Genomic DNA, 12,791 nt, shown 5'->3' with positions numbered 1-12,791 from the left:
TCAGTGCCATTTTTTTCTTTTTCTCTTTCATTTCCCTCTTCTTTTTGTTATTACCCTTTCCTCTGTTCATTACATTTTTCACCCATATCTGCCCTGTCAAGTATTTTTTTCCCCACCTCTACAAAGGGGCAGATACAACAAGGTGAGATGACACTCTTCACTGTATCATCGGCGGGCACAATACGGTACACTCTTCCTCTTTGTATGAACCCATTAGATCAGGGGTTGGCATTTTCACACTCTTCACTGTGTGATGGGGAGAAAGAAAAAAAGGGAAACAAGAGCAGTTTTCCATTGTTCTCATCTGGGCCATTACTCACTAATGAGCAAATTGTTGGAGGGAGTTTAAAGATAGGAGGTAAGTATATTTCAAGGTATGGATTTTTGTTTTAAAACTATTAACATGCTTCATTAGGCAGCACTATGCAAGGTGACAGAGACAAGTTTAATACCCAGGGAGACGGGTTACAGCAGGAACAGGGCCCGGTATGAATGGTATCCTCTTGAGGTGGGCACCACTTTACCATGTTGAGGTCATATTTAATATATAAACATCTGGTAAAATATGTATAACTACAGTAGAGACCCCATAAAACAATAAACATGCAGGTAATGCACAACAGGCATGAGTGGGCTAGCTGACATTTTAGAGTTGCTACATTGACTAAGTTTGGCGATATATGACCCATATCGTCGTTTTGAGCTTTATCCCATGTGAATGCATTTAATGTTTGGATTGGTTGTTTGGCACTTTTGTTCCGAACAACCAATCTAAAGACACAAACTGCAACGCATCTCACATTATTATATGCAGAACTTTTGTTTATAGTGAGACGTTCACAACATATAATATTTAAAGACATTCTATACGGAATTCAGAGTACATCCATAATTAATGGGTGCCTCCACACGGCTCTCAACATGGTGACAGCTAAGCAGTATCTTGCAGCTAACAGTGATCACAACACCAACAGTGCAAATAACAGCAACAGTGCTGACAGTGCTAACAATGTTAAGCTGGGGGGAAGGGAGGGTGGAGGCTACGCTTCCCCAAAACTGCATCGTTTGGGACAACGTTATTAGTTGTAACCGCCGTATGGGCGCAGTGGCGGCCATTAGCCAGCCAGCGGGGCACAACTGAGCCCTGCTATGTAAACAAAGCACAGATAAGCTCCTATTAAAACACACAGAGAGGGAGAGTGACTCCATTATCTGATCAGGACACCATTACTCCAATATGTCTTGACTATACTATATGCTGCTATATTAATATTCTGAGTGTTGCATAGAGAACCTTACAGGTATTTTATCATTTCACTCATATTCACTTTTATGAAACAAAGCATACTTGTTCAAAATATCAGTACTTTTATTGTTCTCTCATAAAAAAATAAAATAAAAAAACTGGCAACCTAACAAGCATCACACTTTTAAAACGCTCTTCCGTTTCGGTATAACCTTTTACTACTGCGCCTCGGGCCCCTCTCGTCATTGGCTAAAAGCAAAACAGAACAAATCATCTTAATGTCAACAGTGTTGTTAACATTAAGTGGTACTTCCCACATTTGCTCAACGAGGCCCTGTGTTACTGTGGTTCTGACTGGATTATGGGCAAGGTCACTCAGCTGATAACAGTGACTTGTCCCTTACATTGTGAATATATGTCAGGTTTTACAGTGGGAATACAAGACACCGGAGCACAGACTGAAAAGAAGTGAAAGAGAAAACAGATCAGAAGTCAGAAAAAAAGAATGACAGAAAGGAAGATGGAGGGAGAGAGATAAACTGGGAGGAGAGAGAGAAAGATAATAGAGAGAAAACATGTGTTCTCAGTGTCTGCAACGCACCAGTAGAGCTGAAAATAAGGATTGGGACAGTTGCACTGAAGCTTCATTTGAGAGGACACACTTGACTGTCTGTTCTCTAAAGAACTCTCCTTGTACAGAGGCAAGGCCTTTGGGGACCATTGCTATCATCTTAAAAAGCCATATCTGCCTTGCTCTCTCTCTCTCTCTACCTCCCTCTCTCTTTTGCAGCTCTTTCTTTCTCCCCTCTCTCCTTGGACAGGGGGTGAGGCCATTAGGGAACAATGGTGATATCTTTAAAGGGCCTTCTGTGGCTGAGAGAACATCACTGCCAAAACCCAAAGGATCCATGTGCTGAATCAGTGGTCGCAGAGCACAGAGGGGATGAAGGGATTTAAGTGGGGTACGAACATGTGTGTTTGTATGTGCATGTGTAAGTGCATGTGTATGGGGTCTGTTGTGTAGATATTTTGTGAACTATACCCAATTTAGGGACCAATTTTGGAGTCGATTGAAGGTTGTCTAGCTAGGGGGAAAAATGTCTTGATTAGGGTTACATTTCATGTCTCAATAAATGCCTCTTCCCAATAGGCATGAATATATGTGGTGTTAATCTGCATGTAATTTTAAAGAAATTGAATTAATGGTCAAAATCTTGCACAACATTGCCGTCAAGCACACACAAGTTATGTACTCAAGCATATGTGCTTATTATCTCTGTACGATTTTTTCATTTTGTTTTGGTCGTATGAAACTACATTGTTGCCCATGCAGCGCTCTCATCACACCATTCACCATGGGTCAGTTTGACAATTGTTATTTCAAACTTAATATGTAATATGTACTTAATCTGAAAAGTCACCAAGCGCTATACCAACAGTGTAACATACACACAGAGCAGCACTATAGTACTTAGTTACTGTTATTGTATACTTCGATCTACCATCAATTTACAGATTGGATGACAATCTTTTCCACTCTTTCCAAAAGTATCTTAGGGTTTATGTATCCATGGCATTTACTACACTGACACCTGAAGTGTTCTACTAGCACTTCCAGAAGGGTCACATTAGCCACGATTCAATATTCATTCAATATAAACTGCCTGGTAGAGCTCATCAACTAGAGCATATATTCAATACACCAATACAATACTTTAATGCCTTGGAAGATTGAGCTGGAGCCTGCAGAGCTTATTGCAAAACAATTCCACTGCAGACATATCCCATTGGATATCAATGCAAACAACACATTAACTGTGTTAATTGACTGCAATGAGTGAGATGAAGCCCCGCTATACGGGATTAAATCAACACTGAATCACCTAAGGCAGGAAACTATTACACTGCTCCTTATGGTTTCAAGTGTGTTAGACTTCTGTCCACCCACTGATGAGTGATAACGTCACAGCTAGTGTTTTCCATTAGATTGCAAAAATACCTGCTCAGACATCACTCATCGGGGTGTGATCCAAAATGCAACTTGCTTTTAAGTTTCAACCCCTTAGGAGCAGTGCACTGTATGACTCAGAGTTGAATTAACTTTACACATAGAAGTGTTAGAACAAAGAAGGTGGAGCAGGACCATGAGGGGAAAGTGAGAGAGAAAGAGGCCTTATAGTATAGTGACAGCCCATCAATCTCGGGTTATGAAGTGCAAACCAGTCTAGCACAGGCTTCTGGCAGTATGATGCCGCAAACTGATAGGGTACGTGCTTTGTGTGGGTTTGATTCATTTCAGGATCCTAGCTCCAAAGAGAGACACATAAAGGACCCATATGTAATGGACGATATGCCCACCTACATATTATGAAAACACCTATGCCCACAGAAAACAGCAAAGTTATTTTTCTGTATAAGGACATAAGGAAGCTTAGACACCGCACCGACAGAGTTGCACTTTATAAAAGGGACATATGATGTTTCTATTCTAATGTTAGAGCTAATGGACTGGAAAGAGAGAGGGCGGACAGACAGAGTGAGACGGAGAAGCAGGGGAAAATGAGACAGCACGCACACACGCCGATGTGTCACCAGCATAAAGATGCATAAAGATACATATGCATGTGTTTGCGTGTTTTGGGGGTTTCTGGGGTTTAAAATGCACACACATGTCCATGTCTGCCTGTGTCTGTGTTTGTTTTGACAGAGGGACAGGGAACAGAGAGTGAGAGAGGGGGAGAGAGAGAGAGAGAGAGATAGAGTGCAGTGTTTCTGACTCAACCATACATCCATTAGCTCTCTAATGACCTACCATGCCGAGAAACCATTGATACTGTTACGTTAGATAAATTCGGAATTCACACAGCAGTTTTTATAGGCCTATGTTTTTGCCCCACAAAGGCAAAACACAGTAATTTCACATTTGGTCAAAATTAAGTAATTACCTCTATCTGACTTTGTGACATCTGTTTTATTATATGTTTATTATATGAAAAATGTGTAATTTTTGATAATATTCAGCTCTTTCTTTTAAGATATTAACAAAACTGACCTAATGCTGGAACCACACAGCCAAAATGCATTTTGGCTGTGTGGTTCCAGCATTCTGGCTATATATTGCTGCCCAGGCTACAGTTAGTGCACTCTGGCTTGATAAGTCTGTGTGCTCTAGGACTCTTCACTGCACTCTACGTCATAGAAAGGCAGCTATCTGCCCCTTGTTATCTGTAAATGAAAATACCATTTTTAATATTGATTTCATTACCTATGTTATTCCACAAAATCAAATAAGCCATCTTATTTTTTGACACCAGTCATTGAATTTGGTGTTGTTAAACTAACTTTAGATCACATACTTAAATGTTTTCAATTGTAAACATTTTTTTTTGTTGTTCCTTTCAATATAAGTTATCAAAATTACCATCTCAATTAAACAGACAGATGGAGAGATGGAGAGATGGAGAGATAGATAGATAGATAGATAGATAGATAGATAGATAGATAGATAGATAGATAGATAGATAGATAGATAGATAGATAGATAGATAGATAGATAGATAGATAGATAGATTTCCTTACCAAAATCAGAATCATAGAAGAGGATGAACTTCTGCCAGCTGTACTCAGACACCACTTGCATGATGACCTCATTGAGATAGACGGGTGGGCGGACCATTAGGGTGTAGTCATCTGTTCCAGGGAAGCGACCGGTTGGCGGGCAGGCGGAGCGAGGTGATCCCGCCGGGGAGCGCTGGATAAGGAGGTGGGGGATGTGCATGGCATCGGCCAGAGTCTGGAGGCTGCCCGCAGACATGCAGCCAATTGAGCTGACCAGAGCCAGGATACCACGGTTCATCAGCTCACAGGCTGGAAGGAGGGGAAAAACAAAAGAGGAACATGTTATTTTGCAAAGCATACAAAGGAGAATTATGCTTCGATGAAGACTCGGCAGTTGTAGAAATATCTATTATGGCTGTGGGCAATAGCAAGTCAGTTTGGATCATAGCAATAATTTATTGTAAGAGTGCACCAGGGTAATTCATTCTTATTCTACAGGTCACAACACTGCAGCACTAACAAAAGACACAGGTCAGTTCTCAGCAAGTTTTTTTCCTGCCTGTTTCCACATGGTCATATTGAAGAGTAAAGAAACCGACAGTCGAAGAAATAATCATACGGTAAAGGTATATGGCAGCACAGTAGGAACATATTACATTTTTTATATTATCTATAAATCCAAGCAAGCCTCCAAGAGCCTGATAACACTCTCATATCAAGCTGAGACTTGATGGCGTGATATGATATACTGTAGCATGACTGCATCTCCACTTGGTGCAGAGCGTGTTTTGCTTTTTTTTGCCAAGCCCTATTCTCGCTATTGAACAAAAGTAAACTCTTCAGTCTGGAGTGAAGCATGTTTCCACATTATTGATTGACCTCCAGGCTCTTTCATGAGCAGTGACACAGTATAAAGCAGTACATTGTAGAACACTATTAAAGTATGCTTTTATATCAAGTGTATTCATAGTTGTATTATAAAACCTTGTTGTTAGAGAGACCAGTTTCCACCAGTTGTTTGTGCTCCACTGTATGAATGCTCCTCGGCTCTGAGACACTTTCTATGCTAAATTCACCTCCTTTTCCTCACTTCCACTTTTCATCCTTCCTACACCTCTAGTGCTGTCAAAAACACCTCTACCTCCTACCCTCTCAACCCACTCCCCTGTTATCTCCCCTCTTGTACAAAACAGCCCCTCTGAGTGCTTACCTTTCAGCCCCAATCATTTCAAAGCTGTAGTCTTGCAGTGATTTGTATTTTAGTTGCCTCAGAGCGCCACTGAATGTTGTACACTGTCCTCAATTTGGAGTCATCTGCCTTCCTCTTCCACCTCCTGCCTAACATCCCTCTCCAGCACCTTTTCCATTCCAGCATCTTTACTCACCAGCCGTTCTCTCCCACCTCTTTTGTTATCCCTCATGGCAACACAAACAACCACCTATCCTCTTTCCTTCCCCTACTCCAGCCATCTTTTCATTCATGGCCTCGTTATCGCTCTATTTTTTTGCACACTTCTTTGCCTCCCTCAGTCTGCTCTTCCATTCCATTTCACCCACAGGGCCACTCACATTTTGCCCTTAGTTCTTGCCCGTTTTTTTAGTCCCTCGTCCATCTTGTTCCAGCCCTCACTTCTGCTCCCATGCTGCTCCTCAATGTCTCCTTCACTATGTGCTAAGCACCACTCTTAGGTTTTTATTTTACTTCTAGCTGACTAAAACCCTGACGCAGTCACAAAAAACAAGAAACGAGTGTGAAAAAAGTTTGCAATGTGAAAAATGTGCTTTTGCATAAACTATGGACGGCCAAATGGTCTCCTAGTGGCAGGGAGGACGAAACTAAAATATGAGTTGTTGTTTCGTTTCTGCTACTTTGGGTTTAATTCAATAAACAAACTATCAAAATGTACACGGACGGTACAGTGGCTCAGTAAACAGCAAGATTGCTGACGTAAATCATGGGCCAATGCCAAACGTAACGATTTTGACTGGCTCTCAGTCTAATTTTGCTAATTCTTGCCCTGCTGTTAATTATTGGTTGGCTTTTTTTTTTTTGTAATTCATGAGCGTAAATTGAGATTGTATAGACTCAGTAGTAGAGGTGAAATCCTGCCCCCTATTTGTTTGGAGCATTTTGCTAGTAATAACACATTGCACTTTCAAAGATGGTACAGTGAAGACAAACACACAGATACACACACACTCAAATGGTACAATGGCAAGAAAGCACAATCTAAACCACACACAGTCAGCTTGAACAGTATAATGCCACACAAACCACTCTGTCGACACTGCAAAAACTAAGCCAGAGAAAAGAAAGAAAGTTAACAACAGAGAAAAGCTTGAGGAGACAGATTCATAGTGCTGAGAAAAGCAGAATAAAACATTGTATGTGTGCATGTGTGTGTTATAGAGAGAGAGAGAGAGAGAGAGAGAGAGAGAGAGAGAGAGAGAGAGAGAGAGAGAGAGAGAGAGAGAGAGAGAACATAAGAGCTATACAATATGACAATGTCTCCTATGTCAACTGGTTTGTACAAAAACAACCTAATGAGTTGGATTTCAAAGTGGTTTGTGAGGATGAATACTCAAATCGTGACAAATCCAACCATGTGTGTGTTTGTGTGCATATTAATGAGACAAAATGTGGCGTCTGCTTTCTGTAATTGCTTATGTTGTTCAATCACATAGTTTAAGCATTACTGATTTAATTTTGTTTCATTGCTTTTAGGATGTACATGTCACCCTTAAACTATATTCTTTCCTCTGTCCAAGACACATTTATTGTCTTAAACTGTGAGCCTTTGTGAAGAAAAAAGCTCAACGCATGATATTAAAGAGATTCAAAAAGCTACAGTTTAAAAGGTAACTTGGTTTCAGTTGTCAATCAAGTTTTAAGCAGTACTGTAACATAAATCTAATTTGGAGGCATTAGCTATACATATTTTAAACAAAGAGTCCATTCTGTAATTCATTGGCAATACATTGTTTGGAAAGATTTTCCTCTTTATAGCAATAGCTCAATATTTCAGGCAACCATTGATGTCGATGATTAATGAGTGGAAGCTAAAGCAGTTTCAATCTCACTGCCCATTGTGCAAGTCCACATTTTGAGGAATTAATTAAAGTGTAACAATATATGATTAAACTTCCCTAAGCTCTTGCATACTGCTTAGTCACGGTCATTATTCTTCAAAACAATGAGCCCAGGATTCAATCTTCTATCTACATATCTACCTTCATGTTTGAGCAAAGGTACGTCTGTGGGTGTGTGGGAAGGTTCACCTGTGGACTTATGTGAACGCATTAAGTATGAATGCATTTTGAGCCTGTGTGACTGCATTTCTCTGAATATTTGAGCTGAATAAGCCAGTCATGAATCATAAGCTACTTTATGCAGATTCCACATCCCTATTATAGCAGTCATGCTAACTAACGCTTTAGCCGCCTTGCTCTACTCTAGCTGTAGCGCATTAGCTTAGCATCATCAAGGCTTTTGGCTAATGGAAGGCTTTGCTAATCCTCTACTTATTTGGGCACTTTGGAGAATTAGTGCCCTCATCCCCTCTACATCACACACTCTTAAGTCTGCAGGGGGCTTCTAAGCACTAGGCTCATTAATGCTCCTGGCTAATGACTTAAAGGGCCGGTTGCGTTAACCCAGCTCAATGTTACATCACTCTGAAGTATTCAACAGTTAAAGGAGAGTTTGACAGTACCTAAGAGAAACACACTTTGCTAACGGTATGAAAGGTTTAAAGTATAATACATTTTGTAAGTGAGTCTTGCCCGAGTGAGTATGGGTCCAAAATGTAACTTTGCAGATGGATATTGTTACGTTAAACCTTGCCAGCTCTTTTAAGAACAACCACTGTTTACAATGACTGCAGTTGGAGCCCAAAAACCACATTTGGGTAAGAGAGGTGTGTAGGAGTGCAAACAAACACAGAATGTTGAGATTTGGAGTTTTTCACCTATCATCCTGAACCGTAAACGCCTACTAAACTACACTCACACACCACCACCACTGCCACAGCCGCCACCATCATCGCCAGCCCACGCAGAAGCACACTCACACATCTGAACCCCCGCTGTACGTGAGCAGTATCCTGACTCATGATAAATCATTCGGGGATCAATCTGGCTAAAGTAGGTAAGACCTGTAATGCAGGCATGCATGGGTGTTTATTTTAGGGATGATTTCGGTTTTTGTGGTTTATGAAATGCTTAATTGCTAAACCTGTTTTGGGAACTCAACAACGTGTAAGTATATAACCGCAACCTCGTCTTGTCTACGTTTACCGACACTTTTGATGCATGCTCAGTGTGCGTTGTACATGTGTTGTCTTCAACAGAGCATGTTATTGAGCCCTCTCTCCAGCTTGTCGGTCTGTCAGAAGAAATAGACTGCAAGCACTTCGTCTGTACCCAGGTGTGACCGATTCTTCTCTCTATCTGTGACTCTCCAAGCAGCTCTCCTCCCACCACACACTCACACGCACACACTTAATCACACTGATACAGATCCCAGAGTTTCTGTGGCCCAGTGACTGAAGACGGAAAGAGGAGGGAAGAGAGAAGGGTACTGTAGGATGGAGGGAAATCAATACCTGAAGAAAACCCAATAAAAGAGTGTCTGTATGCCTGCATCTGGAAAACATTTCTTCAGTAACTTAGACACTATAAGAGACTTGGGCAACAGTTTTAAATAGAGTGAAACAACTCACTATGAAAGTTGGCTTTCGACACTGTTGTCCTCATGTCTTTTAAATCGGTCTTCGTGTTTTTGCAGTGTTGTTTTTAAGGTTGAACTTTTTTGGTCTTTGTTCTTTTACTGTGTAGTTTTCATGGTTTATCCTATATTTTGATTGTTCATCACTCTGTTCAACTGTTGTTGTTTTTAAATGTCCTTTATGAATAAATATGGATTGGCTTGGATTACATTTTATTAAAGCCCTTATTTATTATCCATTTAAAATTACGATAGAATCGAGTGCAGGTTGACATTGATATGCAAAAAACATATATTAACACTGGTAGAGCAAAGTAGTAGCACTTTGTGTGAAATGCCATATGTACCAATCTCATAACGACAGTAGCTATGGCAGCTGTCTACCTCATTATGAAACCTTTTGTGGACGGACCTTATGCTAAACGACGGGTAAAAAGCAAAACCACCAAAAGCGCTATGTGAAATAAAGAACAAGTTAGTTGAATGGATTATTTAATGGACAGTTCAACCCAAAATCTAATTTTTAATACTCTGGGTTATCTTGAGTAACTGGGTCATGATTTATGAAAAAAGACATTGCTGTTGAGTTTTTCAACCAATTAATTAATAATTAATTTGTCGCTTTGGGCACCACAAACTGAGTGCCATATAGTCCCTTTATTTAGAAGCCAGACATCTCTACGGCCAATATCTCCAAAACCGCCGCTCACAATAAAACAATCCAGATTGATAAATAGCACTACCGGTAAGAGGGAAAATAAGAATTTTGGATTTTGGGGTGAAGTGATCGTTTAAAAGCATCATAACTTTGAACTGTAAGTATCTAACCCAGACAATTCTGGAACGTTAAAAAAGATATGTGTAATGACAAGCAGGTATTGATGGGTCTCCAAAGTCTCCAAAGCTCTGAATTGAAATCAAACCTATCCAACAATCTAAAATTAAGAAATGACTGCAGTTTAGGAATCGTCATCATTGCGTACACCATTTTGATAATCACAATATGGATTTAATTTTGATACATTACATTTTATCAAGACAACATTGAGAGACTTGGAGAGGGAATAAGCATATTAGAAATGCATGCTGCTTATCCCATGAAATAAATACCTGACAGAAGAAATTGATGCAGCAGCTTTGTTGGTCCAATATTGCCATAAAGCAGGTGTTGATTTACAACATTGCCCACAATTGTTTAATACAGCCAGTGGTATTGAAGGGAAAGCTATCACAGTTGAATGCTATAGATAATTTTTTTCCGACAATTGACAAAGTTATATCGTCTCATGGTTTATATTTTCATTCAATAGCAATAAAATGCCTAGCAAAGGGCTATTTGTATAAGCTGCTTTTTTTCAAGCTTAGCTGACAGGAACAGGGACAGCTCAATTTGTGAGAGAAGTACCCCATTATGTAAAGCAATAAGCTGAATGAAAAGACATCGAGTGTCTGCTGGCTGTAAGATGAGTACGTAATCATAATCAAGTGTTTGGTTTCATCAGAAATCCACTGACAGAGACAGAGAGGAAGTGCTAGCCAGCGCCCACAGCACTGTCATAGCCAAGAGTGTATCTCCATGTCGAGAACTGTGTGTGTGTATGTGGCTGACCTACTTGTGTCTGTGTGTTGTTTCATGTATTGTTCCAAATCCACAGCTCCGAACTGCTGCCATGCATTGTGCCATACACGGCTAAGCACTGAGTGGCAGAGAGGGATGCTTACTCACACCGCTGGCGGGCTGAAAATACGCTCTGCTTTGTACACGCCTCCGTGTGTGTGTCTGTGTGGACCGTTGCTTCGCTGATATACACTCCTGGAGGGAATTAGCACTTGAATTAATGTGGTCAGGGAGGTAGAATGTGCAAGAGATAACATGCCCTTTTCGACTTTGTTTCTCTGGGAATTTATCACCCTAAGTTCTCTGACTCCTGGCACTTCCTGTTGCCGAAAATACCAGACCGATGATTTCTCGCAAACACAATCTGTTCTTATTCCTGCCCCCAGTGCGCCTCCCCACCATCCACCCTGTTCCCATTAAAATTTAATGGACCCCCTTTGGTCCCTTCATCTTGTCACATTTAACATCATCTATTCCTAGCTAGCGCCAGTCTTTGTGCCCTGGAGATGTATACATCCTCTCTTTCATCCAGCCTCAATTTTTTTTTGGTCTTCTCTAAAACTTTATCTGTGCCTCCTCTGCTCATTCCCGTCAACTGCCCCTCAATTCAGCACCCTTCACCACTATATTTATCCAGTTATTGCACCCGCGTTATCACACTCGCCAGATGAATGCCCCTTTCTCCCTTTTTTTTTCAATCCCCATCTCGCTCTTCCCGTCTCTTTTTTCCCTCTTTTTGTAAACGTTCACTTAGACACACTCTCTACTTGCCTTTCCTTCTTCCTTTTTTTCTTGAATAACCCTTTCTTTTTACCCAACATATTTCTTCCTCGTCCATCTTTTGTATTCCCATCTCCCCCATTACCTCACTGCATTCAACAGGAGTCAACAGTATAATTAAATCCCTGGTGTTTAGCTCTCAGTGTTGTTGAGCATGACAGACAAATGCCTCCGCTCCACACCGCGGCTAGCTGATCACTCCCTCCTTCACCTCTTGCCACCAACCCAGACTCAACTAAATCCTTCACTCCATTATCTGAGATTGGTGCATGTACATCAGATCATTGTGGCCTCCATCCATCTCTTCATCAACGCAATTGTTTTTTCAAATCCAATTAAACTCGGCCATTTGAACTTTTACCTCCAGTGTCTACTTCATTCTCTCTTAATATTCTGCACATCTCCTTTCATCATCCACCCACCCACACACTCCTTCGCTTATCTGATGCTTTAAAACCATTTCATCCACAAGCAGTAATCCACAACCGTTAACTACACATCATGTATAGTTCACAGCATAGACAAGAAGAGCTAAGATGTAAGTAGACTACAGCTGCTGAAACTCAAATATCAACATACATTTCTTTGATGAACTGTGAAGAAAACCTGCAGTAGAACAAGTATCTTAGCGAAACACTTGTGACAATGATTGAATGACAAGTATCTCGTTAAATGCATAACCTCTCTTCCTTTGCATGAATGTCTCTTATCTATTTTGCTTCTCTTTGTTTCCCTCCATACCTAAAGTGCTTGTTCCACATTTTAATGCTTTTTCACACCAAGTCAAAAATCATTTCAGTCAGTTATTTTCAATTTCTCTTTCAAACCAAGTCTGGTGTGAATTTTGAAAGAAAAGATCTGCA

General features: G+C 40.6%; 1 protein-coding gene across 1 annotated transcript in view; it reads right to left on the bottom strand.

Moving 5' to 3' along the window:
- The window catches only part of grid2 (glutamate receptor, ionotropic, delta 2), a 442,237-nt gene that overhangs the window by 184,366 nt on the left and 245,080 nt on the right, over positions 1–12,791 (bottom strand). Inside the window, exon 3 of the mRNA XM_054611388.1 lies at positions 4,826–5,113. Within this exon, the coding sequence (XP_054467363.1) occupies positions 4,826–5,113 (288 nt within the window). The remainder of the gene's footprint in view (positions 1–4,825; positions 5,114–12,791) is intronic.

Source organism: Anoplopoma fimbria, chromosome 13 (genome assembly GCF_027596085.1).
Source record: "Anoplopoma fimbria isolate UVic2021 breed Golden Eagle Sablefish chromosome 13, Afim_UVic_2022, whole genome shotgun sequence".
NCBI classification, from domain to species: domain Eukaryota; kingdom Metazoa; phylum Chordata; class Actinopteri; order Perciformes; family Anoplopomatidae; genus Anoplopoma; species Anoplopoma fimbria.
Note: the sequence above shows the minus strand (reverse complement) of the source record. Positions and strands in the feature narration are given on the sequence as shown.